The 21,785-nt window shown below is 40.0% G+C and overlaps 1 protein-coding gene and 1 long non-coding RNA gene across 2 annotated transcripts in view; one reads left to right on the top strand and one right to left on the bottom strand.

The window, feature by feature from the left end:
- LOC309660118 overlaps nt 1-21,785 on the top strand; it is a 68,357-nt gene that overhangs the window by 32,261 nt on the left and 14,311 nt on the right. The gene's annotated exons all lie outside the window — the stretch shown is intronic.
- Nucleotides 1-21,785, bottom strand: part of VTCN1 (V-set domain containing T cell activation inhibitor 1) — a gene marked incomplete at its 5' end in the record, with an annotated part of 35,595 nt that overhangs the window by 13,388 nt on the left and 422 nt on the right. Inside the window, 3 exons of the mRNA XM_082418613.1 lie at nt 4,605-4,883; nt 7,770-8,117; nt 21,688-21,752. Coding sequence (XP_082274739.1) covers nt 4,605-4,883; nt 7,770-8,117; nt 21,688-21,752 — 692 coding nt within the window. The remainder of the gene's footprint in view (nt 1-4,604; nt 4,884-7,769; nt 8,118-21,687; nt 21,753-21,785) is intronic.

Raw genomic sequence — 21,785 nt, 5'->3', positions numbered from 1 at the left:
TTCTCATTTTGAAGTAGAGAAAGGCAGAAGTGAAGAAATTAAATTACTCTTTATTTTCTCCCTAGACAGTCCAATGTCATTTAGCTCATTTCAGCTCTGACACTTACTAGCTGCGTGACTTCAGGCAAGTTTAGGCAAGTTACTCTATATGTGCTCCAGTTTCTTTATCTATAAAATAGGGCCAAAATAATAATAGTCAACTTCATAGGATTCTTGTGAGGATTAATGAGTTAATACACGTAAAGCACTTAGAACAGAACCTGGCACCATAGTAAGCGTTCAGTAGGTATTAGCTGTCAAGACAATAACAGTAACCCCACTCAAGCCTAATAAACATTACTTCCATTAAGCTGATCATTTTCCAAATCCACCTCCTTAGCCCGAATTCTGTCCTAAATTCCACATCTGTATTTACAGTTGCTACTGTATGTCAGTTAAAAATATAATTATTCAGCAAATATTTTTGAGCACCTGTTGTTTGAGTTCAAAGGAGTCCAATGAACACCCTCTCCCCAGCTGAGTTCTGAACCAGGTAAAGAGCGAGACAAAGTGAGGCAACTGGAGGACTAAAATCACCTTTACTCCTGATAAATCTGATACTAAAGGATTAAGCTTTGTCTGCAGGGAAGTGGGCTGCAGCCCAGACTTCCCCAGTGACAGGCAGCACAAGACTGGGGCAGGCTTCCTCCCACAAGGGCAGATTCTACCCCTGAAAACTGTCGGCTTAGAGGAGAAGAGTAGAATGTATACTTCTGGTTAGCTAGAGAGAAAAGGAAAAATGAGGAGCTGAGCTATTTATACCCAGCTTCTCCTAATAAACTCACTAATCGGGTAAGTTAATTTCTCTTCCTCTGGAGAAGAGTGAAAGAGGGGAGAAGAGAGACTAGAAGGGTTACATTGGTAGGAATCTCTTCCCATGGAAGGAAATATGTGGAGTAGGGATGAAGCAGTCTCCCCCAGACTTGGTGTATGCTGGGTAATGTGCTAAGCATTGGACATCTCTACCTTTGTACATAGTGGGCACTTTCAACTCAACAGCTCTAAAATCTTCATCTTTTTACCAGACATGTTGCTTTTCCTACATTTCCATTTTTGTTGTTGGTAGCATTACTAACCTCCTAAGCAACCTGGATAGCAATATCAGACCCCTTTTAACTTGTTCCTTCTCTTGTCCTTCACGTTTGTGTCACCAAGGCCTGTAGATTATTTTCTTCATTAACTTTTGATTCTCCCACCTTTCCTTCCCATTGTCGCTGCCCCAGTTAAGGCCCTCATAATTTCTCCCCTGGACATTGACATAGGCTTCTGACTTCATGCCTTCCTAGTCTATCAAAATCATTCTTTTTCTTCAAAACCCAGCTTGAACTCTTCCTCATCTGTTGAGCCACTACAGTCATAATTAACTACTCTTTCCTGTGGGTACCGTATCCACACTGATTAACTTCTCTTAAGACAACTGTGCTATTCATCTCAGTATTTCATGGGACTTACAAATTACTTTGTATATATTTGGCACTAAATAGGTATTTGTTGAATGAATGACCCAAATTAGCAGTATAGTTAGAGGACACAGGATATAAACCCCATGGCCTCATACAGTTGTTTAAAAACTTACTTTGTGCATGGTAAGAAGGAATTATGTTATTTTATCTTAATTTTGAGCTATGTCATGCTTCTAAAAGTTGGATATAGTCCTAGTACTGGTACATGGAACACTTGTTCTGATGTATCCAATAAGCATGTATGGAAAAAGAACCTGCTCACTGAATAAAAGCTGTGCCCAATTTCTGTGGTTTGTTCGGTTATTGCCATTTCTATTAGAAGACATTAGTTATATAGTTTGGAGCTTTTAATTGAGATCTAAACTGAAATACTGTTGTTAACACTCATTGTTTTAAATGCCCCCTTCTCTTCTGGGAAGGCCTTCCATCCGGGTACTGCCTCATTGGTCTAAGTATGGGCAGCTGACCCAAGTTGAGCTGTTCTGGGAATGTATTCAATAGAATCAGACTGAGGGATTGAGCTTCAGTCTAGTTACTCTCTTGAGTGAGAGAGGCTTTTAAAGGTAGGAGCTCTTGGCAACCATATTCTGCCCTATAGACTAAAACAAGAGAGAGTAAATTAGAGAGCAAAGAGAATAAAGTAGAAATGAGAGACAAAGAATGGAATTTAAGTTCTTGGATCCAGCTGTTCCTGAAGCCACACTGCACTTTCTGTCCTTGGTTTCATGAGACATCCTAATACCCTTCTAATAAATTCCCTCTTTTAGCTTAGGCTTCAGTTGGTTTTGTTTTCTGTTATAGGCAACTAAAAGTGTTCTGATTGGTACAGTCACCAGTTTGTTTCACAGGATAGTGGAAGAGCTCTCTCCTTCTCATATATATGATTTTTTATTAGATACTTTTTTTTATTGTGGTAAAAAACGTAATATAAAACTATCTTAACCATTTTAAGTGTACAGTTCAGTAATGTTAAGTATATTCACATTCTTGTGAAAAAAATCTCCAAAACTTTTTCATTTTGCAAATCTGAAACTCTATACCCATTAAACAACAACTCCGTATCCTTTCCCCTTGGCCCCAGCTCCTGGTAACCATTATTGTACTTTCTGTTTCTATGAATTTGATTACTTCAGATACTTTATAAGTAGAATCAAATGGTAGAATCAAACAATATTTATCTTTCTGTGACTGGCTTATTTCACTTATAGCATAATATCCTGAGAATTCATCCATGTGGTAGCATGCGAAAGGATTTCCTTCCATTTTATGGCTGAATAATATTCCATTGTATGTATACCACATTTTGTTTATCCATTCATCTGTTGGTGGACATTGGGGCTGCTTCCTCCTCTTGGTTATTGTGAATAATGCTGCTGTAAACACGGGTGTGCAAATATATCTTTGAGACACTGCTTTCAGTTCTTTTGTACATAATACACAGAAATGGGACTGCTAGATCATTTGGAAGTTCTGTTTTAAGTTTTTTGAGGAAACTCCCATACTGTTTTCTATAGTGGTTGCACCATTTTATAGTCTCACCATCATACACAGGCATTCCAATTTCTTCTCATCCTCACCAACACCTGTTGTTTTCTGTTTTGTTGTTGTTGTTAGTAGCCATTCTAATTGGTATGAGGTGATATTGTGGTTTCTGTTTACATTTCTCTGATGATTAGGGATGTTGAACATCTTTTCATATACTTGTTGGCCATTTTGTATATCTTCTTTGGAGAAATGTCTATTCGAGTCCTTTGCCCATTTTTTAATCAAGTTATTTGACTTTTTCGTTGTTGAATTATAGAAGTTCTTTATGTATTCTGGATACTAATCACTTATCAAATATATGATTTACAGATATTTTCTCCCATTCCATAGGTTGCCTTTTTGTATATATAAATTTTAATTAAAAAATAGCTGATGAGGTACTTCCCTGGTGGTGCAGTGGTTAAGAATCCGCCTGCCAGTGCAGGGGACACGGGTTCGATCCCTGGTCCGGGAAGATCCCCCATGCTGCGGAGCAACTAAGCCTGTGCACCACAACTACTGAGCCTGCGCTCTAGAGCCTGCGAGCCACAAGTACTGAGCCCACGTGCCACAACTACTGAAGCCCGTGTGCCTAGAGCCCGTGCTCCGCAACAAGAGAAACCACCACAATGAGAAGCCTGTGCGCCACAACGAAGAGTAGCCCCTGCTCACCGCAACTACAGAGAAAAGCCCACGCCCAGCAATGAAGACCCAATGCGGCCAAATAAATAAATAAATAAAATTATAAAAAAAAATAGCTGATGAAAATATGGTTTATTCAGTTAAATTCAGCAAACATTTAAAGGGCACTTAAAACGTGCAAGGTATTCTGTTTGGTACTAGGCTTGATATAAGACAGTGGTTCTCCTGATATACTCCTTCCCCTATAGCTTGAATTCAATTTAACCCCAGCAGGGATGGTTTTAAAATTCATAATTCAGTCTATGCATTTCCTTGACACTAGCTCAACCCTAGGTTTTGTAATATACTGAAGCACTGCAGGGAGACTAGGGTGTTGAGCCTCCCTGGCTCCTGGTCTTCTCAGCCTGGGAGGCCAGCTCAATCTGGAGCTTTCAGATTAATCTTGTGCCAGTATTAGTGGGATCTTGAGCAAGTCCTGGAAGGACTGAATAAGAAGGACTAAGGCAGACTCTAAGACCTTTAGTCTTCAAATCAAAAGTCTTCTGAAAGGCAGGATAGACCCAAACCAGTTTCGGGGGACTCGGGATGTAGATCACCAGCTGAATATATCAAAGATTTCAAATAATCATCACTTCTCCACTGCTTTACCAAACCAATCCTTCTGAGTTAGGGCCTCAGAATCCTAAACACTGCTCTCCAGGCAGTAAGAAGGTATACAAGATGAAAACTAATTGCCACCTTTGACCTATATGCCATAAATATTGTTTTGTATTAGTTTTCTTCTTACATAATGCAATCCCAACTGGAATTGTGATTGAGATCTCTGTGAAACTTTCTGTTCCCTGGTACATAATATATCTGTTAAAGAAGTTAGATTTTAGTTTACACTAGGTTATAACCCCAATAAACCCATACCAAACGTGTAGAGGAACCCACCTGTCACTTTGATATCCCCTGTGGCTTTGGCAATGTTGTTTTCAGTCATACAGGAGTATGTGTTGTTGATCGTGACATTGTAGAGTACAGATACCACCTTCATGGTCACATTCTCAGAGTTCAGCTCAAAGCTGGTGTCGGAGACTTCTGAGAAGTTGGCTCCCTGGTCAACTTGGGATGCCCAGACCACTGTTGGCTGGGGAAACCATCGGGGAGCCTCACATCGTAAGCTCTCTGAGGTGGCGTTACAGTCCACGTTCACTTCTGGGATGCTGAAGGCTGCAGGGTTGAAGGTCAAAAACGGGCAGGGGTCAAGGTCAGACAGATAAGACAATATAGCCTTTGAAGTGCTAGGTCTTAAAAACACATTGAAGTGACTCAGTACTTTCCCAGTGGGCTGTCTATGTATGACCCATCGTATTGTAGGTGCAAAAAATGATTTGCTCATAGTATTGCTATACATCACAACACTTTGGACAATATCACAAACTCCAAGGACCTAAGTTCTAGGTATAATTGTTACAACAAATAAATTTCTCCAAGTAAGAGGAGTTCCAGTGATCACACAAAAAAATTATCAGTTAGGGAAACTGGGTATTTATTTTCCTAGGCACCTATGAAGCCTCCTGAATTTTATGTAATTTTTCTGCCTGGAGGGTAAAAGGGTGGGGAGGGAGAAGGAAGAAACAAACAGCATTCACCTACCCACAGAAATTCCATACACAGGCCTTGTCATCATGGGGATCTGAAGTTTGCTTGGGTAGAGACTGCCCAGCCCTGGTATCCATGAATAAAGACAGGCATTTGTTTTCTTTTAAGATAATTCTCCTCACTGGAGAGGCAAGTACATTTTGAATTTAAGACTAACTTCCTCCTCTATCTAGGCAGAGAGACACTTACAGAAAATGTCAAGGCCTGGACTTTGGCCTGTAAAATGTTTATGATGCCAAAAGGGCAAGATACAAATTATTAATTTATTTAGCATCTTCCTTTACCCAGGACTGTGCTAGTGTGGAGTGAGAGGTGGAAGGAAAGCCTTTGCCATGCCCTTCAGGAGCCTGCTGCCTAGCAGGAGAGACGAGACTCACATACTTGGAGCAGGCAGGGCACAAGCTCCTGGGAGATGGTGTGGGAACCTGAGTGCACATGACAATGACCCACCATTTATTGAGGGTGTGCTCTGTGCTAGGGACCAAATTCCAGACATTATTTTTTTTTTTGTTCCTCACAACAGTCCTAGGGATATCTATTATTGTGCCCATTTAACAAAATAAGCTTTTAATTTTAGAATAACTTTAGATTTACAGAAAGGTTGCAAAGATAGTACAGAGAGTTCTTGTATACTTCTCACCCAGTTTCCCCTAATATTCACATCTTAAATAACCATGATGCATTTGTCAAAACTGAGAAACTATCATTCGTCTATTACTATTAACTAAACTCCAGCCTTTATTTGGATTTTACCGGTTTTTCCACTAATGTCCACTTTATATCCCAGGATCCCATCCAGAATACCACATTGCATTTATTTGTCATGTCTTTTTAGATTCCTCTGGTCTGTGACAGTTTTTCAGTCTTTCCATGTTTTGCATGATCTTGACAGTTTTGAGGAGTACTGGCCAGGTATTTTGTAGAATGCCCCTCTATTGTAATTTGTCTGATGTTTTTCTCAAGATTAGACTGAGGTTATGGGTTTTGGAGAGGAAAACTATAGAAGTAAAAGTGCCCTTCTCATCATGTCACATGAGAGAGTGCATGCTATTAACATGACTTATCATGGGGATGTTAACTTAGATCACCTGGCTGAGTCTGTGTTTGCCAGGTTTCTTTGGAAGCTGGACTTCACTAAGTCTAACACACCCTAAGTGCGGTAGTCGGGGAGGGGGAAGTTCTAAGCTCCACCTCCTGGAGGGGGAGAGATCTAAATACATTATTTGGAATTCATCTATAAAGAAGATTTGTTTCATCTCCCTCATATAAGTATGGACTCATGTATTTATTTTATGCTTAGTTATAATTTAATACTATATTGTTTATTTTGTTGCTCAAATGGTTCCAGCTTTGCCATTAGAAGCCCTTTCAGTTGGCCCCAGTGTCCCTTTGACCTGACTTTATTAATCCCTATTTTAAGATAAAGAAGCTGAGGCTCAGTGAGGTTGCCTTGCCCAGGCCACTGTATGTGCCTAGGTCTGACTAGATCTATGCTTCAAACCACTACATACACATATTATGAGGGGTCCAAGAAAGATCTGTGCAGGCTAGCTTAGCCTGGGATGCCTCAGGATACTTTCTGCCTATCCTTCAAGGCTCCTCCCAAATGTCAAATTCTCTCCATGGGGGCCTTCCTGCCCCTTTCCTCCCTATGCATTTGGATATGATCTCTTTCTTCCTCTGAATCCCCAAATCACTCTATTTATATTTTCTCTTAAAACATTTAATACACTTTACCAATTATTGTAGATATGTTTCTTATCTACATATGTTTCTTATTTACATATGTTTCTTATCTCTGCCCTGACCCTCAACTCTATAAGCGCTACACTCTCAGCTCTACAGAAGGAAGGACAATTATCTTTGTTTTCTTAATCATCTTTTTACTCCTTCCAATATCTGAGTCCCTTGTACATAAATTCAGAAAATATGTTAAATTTAGTTGGTAAGAAAGCATGGGTTTCATTGGAGGAGGATTAGTGAGTTTATAGGCCAATATTGTTTTGGTCGGTTACCTTTGAACTTCTCCTATAATGGGTTCCACTGTCGTGAGTCCCTGGAGATACTGATTTCAGACTTGGGCTAGGGCGTACTTAGCACAGAAAAGTCTCAGACCAGATTATAGTCTTCTCTCACTAGCAAGACCAAAGGGAAAGAACAGAGAGCTACTGATGGAGAAAACATATTCTGGCAAAATATTTCAGGGAATATATGAGAAAATTCAGAAGAGGCTAGAGTCCTGGACAAAAGATTTTAAGACCTAATATTATAGTGGGTGACTTCCGGAGTTGGTGTGGGTCTTGGACAGCAAGGATGGCTGCTAGCAGAATTTGGATGGTCTTTGTCTGATATTAGTCACTCATGAGCATAATATGACATTTCATCAGCAATTCACACTCTCTAGTCTCAAATATCTTCTGGCACCTTCTTTCCCTCTCTTCAAAAGTAACTTACCTCCAGTTTTATACTCGAGGTTAGCATTCCCCTTGCCTTTAGAAGTGATGATGTAACATTTATAGGTGCCAGCATCTGTGAGTTGCACATTTTTCAGCCTCAGAGAGGCATTGCCAACTATTACTTGATCAGCAAACACTGCTGTCCGACCTCTGAACATTTCATCCTGGTCCGACAGGTCATCTTTGCCTTCTTTGAACTCATGGACCAAGCCCATAACACCTTCCTTCAGCCACTGTATCACGATATCAGAAAGTTTGATGTCAGGTTCAAAAGTGCAGCTCAGGATTCCATCCTCCCCAATGTTCCCAGCTGAGGTGAGAGTAGTGACTGTGATGGAGTGTCTCCCTACAATTCAGGAAACAAGGGTCAATGCCAAGGGAAGCTTTGGAACATCTACAACCAAATCCTTCATTACTAAAAAGCCAAACAGGGACTTCTGTAATAAATTAGAAATATACAAAACAGGAGAGGCATGAAAAAATAAGACATAAGAATAGAAAGAGTATTAAGACAATTGTTTTGATACCTACAGCAGATCTACCAACAGCAGATATAAAAGCTACACTTTTTGAGACCAAGCAACTGAAACCTTGAGACCAAATAAGAGGAGAACGTATTGGACTTGGGTTTTGAAGATAGGAATTCAGATCCTGGTTTTGTCACTTAAGAGCTACGTGACCTTAACTACATCTCTGGATCTCAGAAAAATGGAGGTAATGATATCTGTCTTACCTACCGTAAAGACCTCTTGTGAGGATCAAATCAAATGGATGTGAACTTGATTTGCAAACTGTAATTACACATATAAGGTATTGTTATTCTTAGTTAACCGGAAGTGGCACAGACGTGAAACCTCACATTAACTAAATATGGCTAATAATTCTGAAGAATGCTAAATTCTAAAGTGCTGTTACTTTTATCTCCACTTGAATGATGAAGAAATGAAGGCATAGAGAATAGAAGTGATTTGGTCAAGGTCAGAGTGCTAGCTATGGCATAATGAAGAATGATACTTAATTAAATTGATTTTTGGCCTAAGATAGAAGTCACACCCTTCTCTCCGAACATATAACAAGTACAAGTATTAATTATGGTGACAGCCACATCCACCGCCTCTTCCCCACTTGCCCAGCTGACAGCCCACTCAGTCTGTAAAGGATTGACGAGCTCTTCTCTCTGTACTGGAGGCTGCTGACGGGGGATGCCTACAGGGGTGCTTTAATTAACTGAATATTCTTGAGAGCCTCCTTCTGTGGTTTGGATGTGAAGGTAAGGAGAGGATGGGTCTTTGAGCCCAAGAAGAGAGTGGAACAGATCCAAGGAAGTGTGGGGGAGAGACCATGAGAGGAAAAGGTGAAGAGAGTCCCCCATCCCCAGAGCTGCCTTAGATCCTGAGGGTTTTCTGGTCTAGTTCCTGTCCCACTGTCTGGGTATCCTTTAAACAAACACCTTATATTATAATGGTCTGCACAAACCTCTCTTTCTTATAGCCAGGAAAGTCCAACATGATGGATTCTGAGCACTTCTCAACTGGACTTCTCAGCTTCCTTATTGGTATTCCTGCCTCTCATCTTTGCCTCCATCTAACCCATTTTACATGCATTAATCTTACAGGTAGACCTTAAAGTACAATCCGAACATGTCAGTTTCCTAATCACTACCCTTCCACTGCTCCCAAGGGCTGTGGAATAAACTTCAGACTAACAGCATGGCCTTCAAAGTTAAATATTGCATGGCACATAGGAAATGCCCATAGGTATTAGCCCTTTCCAGCCAGACTTCCCACTACATCCTTTCAAAGTCTATATTGTAGTCTTTGCATATCAAGTGATTTATTGATTTGCTGCTTTCAATGAAAAAATACATAAGCAAAGCACACTTGCTATTTTTCAAATGTAAGAGGTAAACATTATGAACATAGGGGATATCCTTGGCATCTTGTGTCTTCCAGCCCATAAGGGGTTGGAATTGTCTTATTAGCTCCTAGGCTTTTATAAAGTAGATGAAGGTAATGGATGAGGGACAGAACTGGAGAAGCAAGCTAGATGAATTTATATTATAAAGAACAGAGAGTTACTGATGGAAGAAAAAGTACCAGTAAAAACGAGGCAGAGGAAACAAAAACCTGTGCATAGGCTGTGCTGGGAGGATGTTTTGGAGGTTGTAGAGTAGAGGGGAAGAGAGGCTTTGGAGTAGCTGCCATGCTTGGCCATTCATGTGGGAGATTTGGGAGAAAAGTTATGAAAGAAGGTAGTAGGAAGTTTAGCTGTGTAATATGAATGCAACACACCCCATCCCCTGCCTTGGCATTTTATTGAACACTGCTTTCAAGATTTAATTTGCTTTTTAATTGTTTTTACTTGACAGATTGATATCCAAGACATTGCAGGCTAGTACTGGTTATAATTATACTATGCATCTTCACACACTGTGCATTGTGCACCTACAATTTATAGTTCCCTCCTCTCCTTTATCACCAGTTATCCAAATTCTACTTATATTCAAGGCTATTCAGATGGCAGGACTCGCGTGAAACCCCCTTTTGATATGCCAAACCGAAATTAAAAGATTGTCTCTTTCCTCTTCCTCAACACGTTTCTTTGCCTTTATTATAGCATCTGTCTCCCTCTACCTTGTCTCTAGTCTGTCTCTGGCACTAATTTGTAAGCTTTTCAAGGGAAAAAAAATGTCTTAATCATATTTGTAAGTCCTATAACACTTTTTTTTTTTTTTTTTTTTTAAATTTTTGGCTGTGTTGGGGCTTCGTTTCTGTGCGAGGGCTTTCTCTAGTTGCGGCAAGCGGGGGCCACTCTTCATCGCGGTGCGCGGGCCTCTCACTATCGCGGCCTCTCTTGTTGCGGAGCACAGGCTCCAGACGCGCAGGCTCAGTAATTGTGGCTCACGGGCCCAGTCGCTCCGCGGCATGTGGGATCCTCCCAGACCAGGGCTCGAACCCGTGTTCCCTGCATCAGCAGGCAGACTCTCAACCACTGCGCCACCAGGGAAGCCCCCCCTATTACGCTTTGATGGTTAATTTTATGTGTCAGCTTGACTGGGCCACAGAGTGCCCAGACATATTTGGTCAGACGTTCTGGGTGTGTCCCTGAAGGAGATTAATATTTGAATCAGTAAAGCAGATCACCCTTCTTAATGTGGGTGGGCCTCATCCAATCAATTAAAGACCTAAATAGAACCAAAAGGCTGAGCAAGAGGGAACTTGTGCTGCCTTTGAGCTGGGACACAAGTCTTTCCCTGCCTTCAGACTTGAACTGAAACATTGTCTCTCTTTGGATCTTGAGCCTGCCAGCTTTTGGGCCGGAACTATGCCATTGACTCTCCTGGTTCTCAAGCGTTTGGGCTCAGACTGGAACTAAACTGTCTGGGTCGCCAGCTTGCTGCCTGCAGATCTTAGGACTTCTCAGAGTCCATAATCATGTGAGTCAATTCTTTCTAAATCTCCCTCTCTCTCTGCCTCTCACTCCCTTTCTCCCTATACCTCCACCCTATTGGTTCTGTTTCTCTGGAGAACCTGACATATAAATTCTGGTACCAAGAAGTGGGGTACTGCTGTAATAAGTACCTAAGCATGTGGAGGAAGTTTTGGAACTGGGTAATGGGTAGAGGCTGGAAGAGTTTTGAGGTGCATGCTAGAAATGTGCATGTTAAGGGCGATTCTGGTGAGATCTCAGATGGGAAATAAGGAATATGTTATCGGAAACTGGAGGGAAACAATCCTTGTTAGAAAATGGCATAAGAACTTGGCTGAATTGTGTTCTAGTGTTTTGTGGAAGGTAAAACTTGTGAGTGATAAAGTTGGATATTTAGCCGAGGAGATTTCTAAGCAAAGTGCTGAAGGAGAGGCTTGGTTACTCCTGACTGCTTATGCTCAAATATGAGAAAGGAGAGAGATGAATTGGAAAAGGAATTGTTAAGCAAAAAGGAACCACAACTTGCAGATTTGGCAAGTTCTCAGCCTATCCATATTGCAAAACATGAGAAGACGGTTCTGAAGACAGCACTCAGGGTGGACAACCATCTAATAAGGAGATCGTAGGTATGACTCGTGAGGATCTTAACAGCCACCTCAACAGAAGCCAGGAATAGAGATAGGATTATATACTGCCAGCTTGGTACAGAAAAACCAAAGGGAATAGAAAAATGAGACAAAATGAAAGAAAGCTGTCAGACTTCGTAGATCTTACAGAACCAGACCATGGAGCTATTCAGCTCTATGCTTCAGCAGGCCAAGGGCCTCTATCTCAACAGGCTGGAGGGCCTCTAATGGAAGCCTTAGAGATGGGGCCATCTGGAGCCTGGGGTGGGGGGTGGCAGTGGGACTTCTCAACTGCTAGAATTGTGAAAAAATAAATTTCTATTGTTTAAGCTACCCAGTGTATGGTATTTTGTTATGGCAGCCTGAGCAAACTAAGACAAGTGCCTAGTGCTCTGTTTCTACAGAGAAAAATAATATTTGTTGAGTGAATGAATAAATGAATGAATGAAAGAATGAAAATCAGTAGAAATCAAAGCACTGTTTGAGATAATGATTCTATCCAAAATGATTGTAGGAGTAAGGAACATTTGGCTAGATTATCCCATCTAAATTTTGGGGAAATGTGAGTCAGTGAAAAAGAAAGCAATGAAAATACACCATGATTCTCGATAAAATCATAGAGCAAGCATAACTATGTTAGAGCAAGGGTAAATTTGATTGTAGTTTATAAAGTTCCATTAAAGTTGAATTGAAAAATTACTTTTTAGAAAAAAATACATGATTAGCACAGTTTATGGAGAGAGTGAAATGGTAATGACATATCTTAGTTGAGTAATTATGTTACCGAATTAATTTTAATGTGTTGGCCTTGAGCCCACAGGTGGAGAATTTGTTGAAATATCTCTTAGAAAACTTAATGATTAAAAGTAGACAGCTGTGGAAAAAAAAAAAAAAGTAGACAGCTGTGGAGTGCCCTAGGGACCCACCACAGGCTCTAGCTCATTTAAGGTTGCATTAAAGATGTGGCAGATGGAATGAGTGTAATGTTGATTAAATCCCCCCTCCTTTTAGCAAATCAGGAGGAGGAATAAAAGCCAGTGAGAATTTAAGAAACCATGAGGACCTGGCCATTGCTTTGCACCCAGAAAGCAATCAATAAATACTTATTTGTTAGGTGAATAAATGATGGTTACAAGTGATAAAATGAGATTTAATTTGCAAGCAACCGTATATAAATATTGCTTCTCTCAAAAAGAAATCTGTTTTCAATTTTGCAAACAAATATTGGCTCAAGGAGCTACGTTCTAGGAACCACAGTCTGGCCTAATATGACTCTCCAGACCTCTTAACCACCAGGGGCTCTTGTGTGGTTCGTTGAGGGTAAAAGGGCTTTAAGAGATGGTTAGAGGCAGCTATCTACTGATATAGAATTTTGTTAAACAGGCACGGGTTTCAAGAATTCCATTGGTCTCTAAGATTCCATCAAACCTCTTTAAAGTTAGGAGCCCCAGACACTTACTGAAAATGAATTCTCTAGCTCATGAGGGCTAATTACTATCACAGCTCTGGTCTGCGTGGGAAAAGAGGAGCTGCCGAAGGGCGGGAGCAAGCTGGAATTGGAGCCATTTTGTTCTCACACGAGTGGGCACTATTCAATTGCCCTCTGCAGTAGGAGCAGGAATCTCTTGGGAAGTGGGGTTATAGGTACCACAAGGCAATGATTCTTTATGGAAGTTACGATGCTGGGTTGCCCAACACCACTGGATGAAACCTGGGAAATGAACTTTCCTCTGAAATGACTCAGTAAGACAAGTTCTGTAGATTTCAGTAGCATAGAGAGCATCCTCAGCTTCTGCTGCAACCCAGCTGTGCAGATGGGCACCATAGCACGTGGGTTAAAGGTGGAAGCACATAGGCTTAAGCCTGCACCTGTGGAACCTGTGGTGGCACCTGTGGGTGCCACTCTTGCCAGAGAAGAGGGCAGGGTTGGGGATAACAGTTGCTCTTGTGAGAAGACAGCAGAAAGGATGCTGGGCCAGGCTAGATAAAGGAATGATGTAGGGAAGCAGCAGCAGAGCATTGGCGTTTGAGAACAGGTATCAGGCTGTCTGTGTTCAAGACCCAGCTCTGCCACTCACTGGATATGGGACCTTGGGCAAGTTTTCTCACTTCTCTATTCCATAATTTTTTTCATCTGTAAAATGGGGATGCTAATAATAGTAGCTTCCTCAGAGGGCCCCTGAAAGGACTAAGTGATACAATACAGGTGAAGAGCTTAACATAGTACCTGACTTGCCGCATGTTAAAACTTAAATCAATGATACTGATAACCATTATGAATTAGAATCATTTGGAAAGATTGCAGATCAGAGCAATCGGGAGGAAATAAACACTTGAGATTTAATTTGCAAGCAACAGTATATAAATATTCCTTCTCTCAAAAAGAAATCTGTTTTCAATTTTGCAAACAAATATTGGCTCAAGGAGCTATGTTCTAGGAACCACAGTCTGGCCTAATATGACTCTCCAGACCTCTTAACCACCAGGGGCTCTTGTGTGGTTTGTTGAGGGTAAAAGGGCTTTAAGAGCCGGGAGGAAACAAACACTTTACTAAATGCTTATAGTGACTCATTTTAAGTCAGATAACAACCTTGAGAGGTAGGAATTACCGTTCTACCCATTTTATGAATAGGATAAAGAGGCTCTGGGGGATTAAATGGCTTGCCTAAAGCCCCATAGCTAGCAAGTAGTGGAGCCAGTATCAAACTCAGCCTTGTCTGAGTTTGTCCTAAGCCTGTACTCTTTCCACCACATTTTGCTGATATCCAGCGCCAGATTGAGATATATAGAGAGCCTATCCACTAAAACAGTATCCCCACCTCATGTAAAAATAAAAAACAATTAAAAACCATAAAACAAGTGTAAGAAAGGCCAACATCTGTCTATTTTCTCAGATGACTACAATGACAAAATATGTATCAGTTTCTTTCCAAACAACTTCAGTGCTCCTGTTATGGTGCCATAAGCACATGCCTGATTGTTTTATCCAGTGACCAAAGATGGAGCATAATTAGGAGGCAGTGTCCTGTGGCTTCCTGCCCTGGCTTCCCTAACTTCAGAGGAGCTTCCGGGTGTGGCCAGGAAATAGTACAAGTTTTAGGAGGTGCTATGTGAATGCATTAATAATAGCAAATTATTATTAATGGCACTGATGATATCAATAAAAACAATAATAGCAGCCATTTATTACACACATATGTGTCTGGCACTTTATAAACACTTTCTCATGTAATTCCCACAACGACTTTATTTTACCAGTGAAGTTCTGGAAAGTTAAGTTATATCCCAAGGAACACACAGTTAATGTTAGACCTGAGATTAGAACAATTCTGATCCCTAAATGTTTCTACTATACAGAGCTGTTCAAAGTCACCCAGTGGGTGAGTGATAGCACAGGGACTGGCAAAGTATAGTCAGGGACCTTTCCACTGCATCTCCCTCCTTCTCAAAGCATCATCCACGAAGGCTGCCCTAAAACCAGCCTAATGGGAGCTGCTCAGCCTCTCTTCCAAACAACCTACCTCAAATGCATTTTATGTTTTATGGGGTCCATATTTAGAGCTTGTAAGGAGTGGAATGGCTATGAGAAGATGACATACACAGCCTCAGGAGAGCTACAAAGAAATAGATTCTTTTCTGTATTTAGGAATATCTTTACATCTTTAAAATCTGTGGTCTCAGGAATATTGCCTGCAAGGCATACCAGAAAACACCCTTCTCTGCCACAGCTCAGCATGAATGTTATCACTGGTATGGAGTGATGGGTAGGAGTGTGGGTTCTGGAAGCAAATTTCCAGGGCTTGAAACACAACTGTGCCTCCTTGCTTGCTGTGTGCAACTTTAGGCAATTTTCTAATCAGGACATAGTAATATTTATCTCCTATTTGTTGTGAGTGGTAAATCAGATAATATATGCAAACTTATTTAGCACAGTGAGGTGAACACAAAAAGGATTCAAAAGATATCACCATCACCATCATCATCATCTACCTCATGCTATTTGCTTAATTGCACTGTCTTGTGTATTCATCCAGCTAACATTTTATCTAATTTACTTAAAGTGTGATAATATAATGCTCTTGGGTAAGGGTTATTATGGTCCTTTTAATAGAGGCAATTTAGAAAAATCCAACTAAACAGTGTTAAAGTAATAAACAGCCCACTTAATCCAAAATAACCAGCTTTTACCTTATGAAACAGAAAGAAGGCAGAAAACCTTTCATTGGTGGTAGGGTTTTAATATTATTGGTGGTACACTGATGAACTGAGTGAACTGTAACTTTTATCTATGTATTCACCCCTCCATGCCTCCGTCCACTGGTCTATTCAAAAAGCACTTAAGGAGTACCGTCTGTATTCAAGGAACTGAGCTCAGTACCTGAGGTCGCTGTAGCTATGCCACAGGAAAAGGTGTAAGTAGCAAAATGTTGACTGTCACAGGGAAGCTGTGACAGTGTGAAAATTCTTGCTAGGATGGTCAAAGAGACTAACAGGCAAAAGATAACTCGGTAAGGGCTCTGATGCCAAGCCATTTAGCTGTAGGCCTCCAAACCAAAGGTTTAGGCCCCAAGGTTTAGAGTGAAGGACAAACACTAGGGTTTTAATTCAAGGTGGCAAATAAGATCAAGAATAGGGTAAGGGGGGGCTTCCCTGGTGGCGCAGTGGTTGAGAATCTGCCTGCCAATGCAGGGGACACGGATTCGAGCCCTGGTCTGGGAAGATCCCACATGCCGCGGAGCAGCTGGGCCCGTGAGCCACAATTACTGAGCCTGCGTGTCTGGAGCCTGTGCTCCACAACAAGAGAGGCCGTGATAGTGAGAGGCCCACGCGCCGCGATGAAGAGTGGCCCCCACTTGCTGCAACTAAAGAAAGCCCTCACACAGAAACGAAGACCCAACACAGCCATAAATAAAAATAAATAAATAAATTAAAAAAAAAAAAAAAAAGAATAGGGTAAGGTATAACTAAAGAAGAGGAGTTAAGGATTAGTGAGGAAGGTACCAAAATGTATGTATTGAGATCTTTAAAAGTCCAAAATATTTGCTTTACTAGTCAATATTTTATTTCCATATATATAATATATATTATAGAAGATATAGAAGTATAACATACATACATAAAATGTACACGTAATTGTGCAGTTTGAAAAATTATCACAACTTCTCCCCATGTACCCACCACCCACACTGAGAACTAGAACTTTACTATCCCCCAGAAGTCCCCTCACGCCCCCTCCTAATGGCTGCTCTCTCACTCTTCCCAGGATAATAATCATTATTCTGCCTTCTAACAGCAGAGGTTCATTTGCCTGGTTTTTATACAGAATGTACTGTCTTGTGTCTGGCTCTGTCGCTCAGCATTATGCTTCTCATGTGAAAATGCACCCAGTCTCTCAGTCACCAGGAAATATTTAGAAGGTAATAAAATCACAACAGTGTCCCACGAGATCCAGTGTCGGGGAGGACATGGAGCCCTGGGTCTCTCATACACTTCCTGTGAAGAGGGACTTGGTAAATCCCTTTGGAAAACTAAATGGCAGTATCTACTAAGGGCTGTTTATTGGCTTTCTGGACATACTGTTCTGTGAAGTGCTTATTTTAAGATATTAGAAAAAGAATTAAAAGACAGCAACAACTAGGTCCTACTGTACAGTACAGGGAACTCTGTCCAGTCTCCTGGTTTAAACCATAATGGAAAAGAATATTTAAAAAAAAGAATGTATATATGTGTATAACGGAGTCACTTTGCTCTACAGCAGAAATTAGTATGACATTGTAAATCAACTATACTTCAATAAAAAATTTTTTTAAATAAAAAAGAATTTAAATGGATCATCACTTAAAAAAAAAAAAAAGAATTAAGGGACTTCGCTGGTGGTCCAGTGGGTAAGATTCCGTGCTCCCAATGCAGGGGACCCAGGTTCGATCCCTGGCCAGGGAACTAGATCCCATATGCATGCCACAACTAAGAAGTCCACATACTGCAACTAAAGATACTGCATGCTGCAACTAAACATGCCGCAGCAAGGATCCCGAGTGCCACAGCTAAGACCCGGCGCAGCCTAAATAAATATTTTAAAAAAGAAATAAAAGACAGCAAAACAAAATGGAAAGAGGGACATTAATAAAGATAAAAGCCAAAATTAATTAAATAAGAAAATCAGAGAAAGTAAAAAGAAAACCAAAACCTGGTTCCTTCAAAACTACTATAAAGCTAATTAACACCTTGTAAACCTATTTTAAGATGTGAGAGAAAAAAAAAAAGATATGAGAGAGAGAGCGCCCAAGATTAGGAATAAGAAGAGATGAAATAAAGAGAAAACAAATTATAAAAGAATATTAGAATGAAACAGGCTAGAAACAGGCTCAGAAACAGATCCATACGCATTTGGATACTTGATTATCACAAAAATGGCACAAGTGAGAATTGGGGGAAGGATAGTATTTTCACCTATCTTGCCACTATCTTTGCCCATGCACAGAATTATTCTAGATAGTTGTAGATATAAATGTGAGAGGTTAAACATTAAAGCTTCTACAAGATAACCTAGAAGAAAGTGTTTATGACCTTGGGATAGGCAGACTTCTTAAACAAACTGGTTACAAAAACTCCTGGTATAAAGGAAGAGATTGATAAATTGGACTATGTTAAAATTAGGAACTTTGCTCATTGAAAGCCATCATTAAGAGAGTGAAAAAGCAAGCCACAGAGTAGAGGAGATTTTGCAATACACATAACCAAATTGCACCCAGAATATATAAAGAGTTCCCACATATCAAAAAGAAAAAGATAACCCAATAGAAAAATGGATGAAAGACAAAATATACATTTTTGTTGATAAAAGAAAATGGAGAAGGATGCTTATATCTTTTCTAGGCAAACATATCTACACCGAGTTTTCTTCACTTAGGCCTTGTGATTACTATTTAGTGGCAGCACACACACTGGAGGAGAGTGACACAGAGAAAAGACAGCTGGAACTATAAAAACTAAAGTTATGAAGTAACAGCTTTGGCCACAGACTAAGTTAAAATAAATGTGTTGGCCTGAGTCAGGCACTTTAAGGGAAATGAAGCAAACGACTTGCTTCAGAGAGGACAGCTGCTGGTCTAACCCATTCAATGTCTTAATTAATCTGGCATCCATAATAGATGCTTCTGAGACATGGTGTCCACAGAAGAGAAGACTATTCCTGCAGTTGACATCAGTTAGCTGCATTCAGAAACTCACCATCCATGCCGCAATGGCATCTGTTTCCTACATGGAACGGCAGTTATGACCAGGGTAAGGATTCTCCTTAAGAACCCTGTGTACACTAATGATGAAAAATCTGAAAGAGAAATTATGGAAACACTCCCATTTACCATTGCAACAAAAAGAATAAAATACCTAGGAATAAACCTACCTAGGGAGACAAAAGACCTGTATGCAGAAAACTATAAGACACTGATGAAAGAAATTAAAGATGATACCAACAGATGGAGAGATATACCATGTTCTTGGATTGGAAGAATCAACATTGTGAAAATGAGTATACTACCCAAAGCAATCTACAGATTGAATGCAATCCCTATCAAATTACCAATGGCATTTTTTACGGAGCTAGAACAAATCATCTTAAAATTTGTATGGAGACACAAAAGACCCTGAATAGCCAAAGCAGTCTTGAGGCAAAAAAATGGAGCTGGAGGAATCAGACTCCCTGACTTCAGACTATACTACAAAGCTACAGTAATCAAGACAATATGGTACTGGCACAAAAACAGAAACATAGATCAATGGAACAAGATAGAAAGCCCAGAGATTAACCCACGCACCTATGGTCAACTAATCTATGACAAAGGAGGCAAAGATATACAATGGAGAAAAGACAGTCTCTTCAATAAGTGGTGCTGAGAAAACTGGACAGCTACATGTAAAAGAATGAAGTTAGAATACTCCCTAACACCATACACAAAAATAAACTCAAAATGGATTAGAGGCCTAAATATAAGACTGGACACTATAAAACTCTTAGAGGAAAACATAGGAAGAACACTCTTTGACATAAATTACAGCAAGATCTTTTTTGATCCACCTCCTAGAGTAATGGAAATAAAAACAAAAATAAACAAATGGGACCTAATGAAACTTCAAAGCTTTTGCACAGCAAAGGAAACCATAAACAAGACGAAAAGACAACCCTCAGAATGGGAGAAAATATTTGCAAACGAATCAACGGACAAAGGATTAATCTCCAAAATATATAAACAGCTCATTCAGCTCAATATTAAAGAAACAAACACCCCAATCCAAAAATGGGCAGAAGACCTAAATAGACATTTCTCCAAAGAAGACATACAGACGGCCACGAAGCACATGAAAAGCTGCTCAACATCACTAATTATTAGAGAAATGCAAATCAAAACTACAATGAGGTATCACCTCACTCCTGTTAGAATGGGCATCATCAGAAAATCTACAAACAACAAATGCTGGAGAGGGTGTGGAGAAAAGGGAACCCTCTTGCACTGTTGGTGGGAATGTAAATTGATACAGCCACTATGGAGAACAGTATGGAGGTTCCTTAAAAACTAAAAATAGAATTACCATATGACCCAGCAATCCCACTACTGGGCATATACCCAGAGAAAACCGTAATTCAAAAAGACACATGCACCCGAATGTTCACTGCAGCACTATTTACAATAGCCAGGTCATGGAAGCAACCTAAATGCCCATCAACAGACGAATGGATAAAGAAGTTGTTGTACATATATACAATGGAATATTACTCAGCCATAAAAAGGAATGAAATTGAGTCATTTGTTGAGACGTGGATGGATCTAGAGATTGTCATACAGAGTGAAGTAAGTCAGAAAGAGAAAAACAAATATCGTATATTAATGCATGTATGTGGAACCTAGAAAAATGGTACAGATGAGCCGGTTTGCAGGGCAGAAGTTGAGACACAGATGTAGAGAATGGACATATGGACACCAAGGGGGGAAAACTGCGGTGGGGTGGGGATGGTGGTGTGCTGAATTGGGCGATTGGGATTGAGATGTATACACTCATGTGTATAAAATTGATGCCTAATAAGAACCTGCAGTATAAAAAAACAAACAAACAAAACAACTAATACTAAACTTTCATTGGGTTATTTGTATGGAAATATGTTAATATAAATGTTTCAGACATTACATGAAATTTCTAAAAGTCTTATATTTGTATTTGTATGGAAATATGTTAATATAAATGTTTCAGACATTATATGAAATTTCTAAAAATCTTATATTTGTATTTGTATGGAAATATGTATGGAAATATGTTAATATAAATGTTTCAGACATTACATGAAATTTCTAAAAATCTTATATGTTCTGGTATAATGTTATAAGTCATAATCCTAGTTATTACTTTAAAATGTATATCTCAAAAATAAAACTAAAAAAAAAGAACCCTGTGTACAAAGACTTGATATTCTTTAACACTTCAGCTGAAGCTTCGTTGGAAAGGAATCATCTACTCAGGCCAGCCATTGATAGAATGGCTCAGGCACAGCACTTTACCTGTGATCCCAGAGCGAAATCTTCAGCACTACCTGGTAGACAGAACACTCTGATAGACATTCCATTTGATTCTCTCACCTACCTGGTGATGTAGACATTATTTCCTCCACACCATACATGAGGAAACTGAGGTCCAGGGAGTTAAATGAATAAAGTGCAGAGAACACAGTCAATAAGTAGAAGAACCAGTTCTCTACTCTGAAGTTTTCTTGGTCCAAGATCTGTGCTCTTGCCATTCTACCACACTGAATGATTAGGGACTTAGTGACAAGGGGTGAATGGATCAATGATAATGCAATAAATCACATACCTGAAATACCAAAACCGATGATAAGTGCAATTGCTCCAGCCAGAATAATGATCATGCTAATAATGCTGTGGAGAGAGAGAAAAACAGGAAATTACTTC

Source organism: Balaenoptera physalus, assembly GCF_965194825.1.
Source record: "Balaenoptera physalus genome assembly, chromosome: 1".
Classification (NCBI taxonomy): domain Eukaryota; kingdom Metazoa; phylum Chordata; class Mammalia; order Artiodactyla; family Balaenopteridae; genus Balaenoptera; species Balaenoptera physalus.
This window is presented reverse-complemented; position numbering and strand designations above follow the sequence as displayed.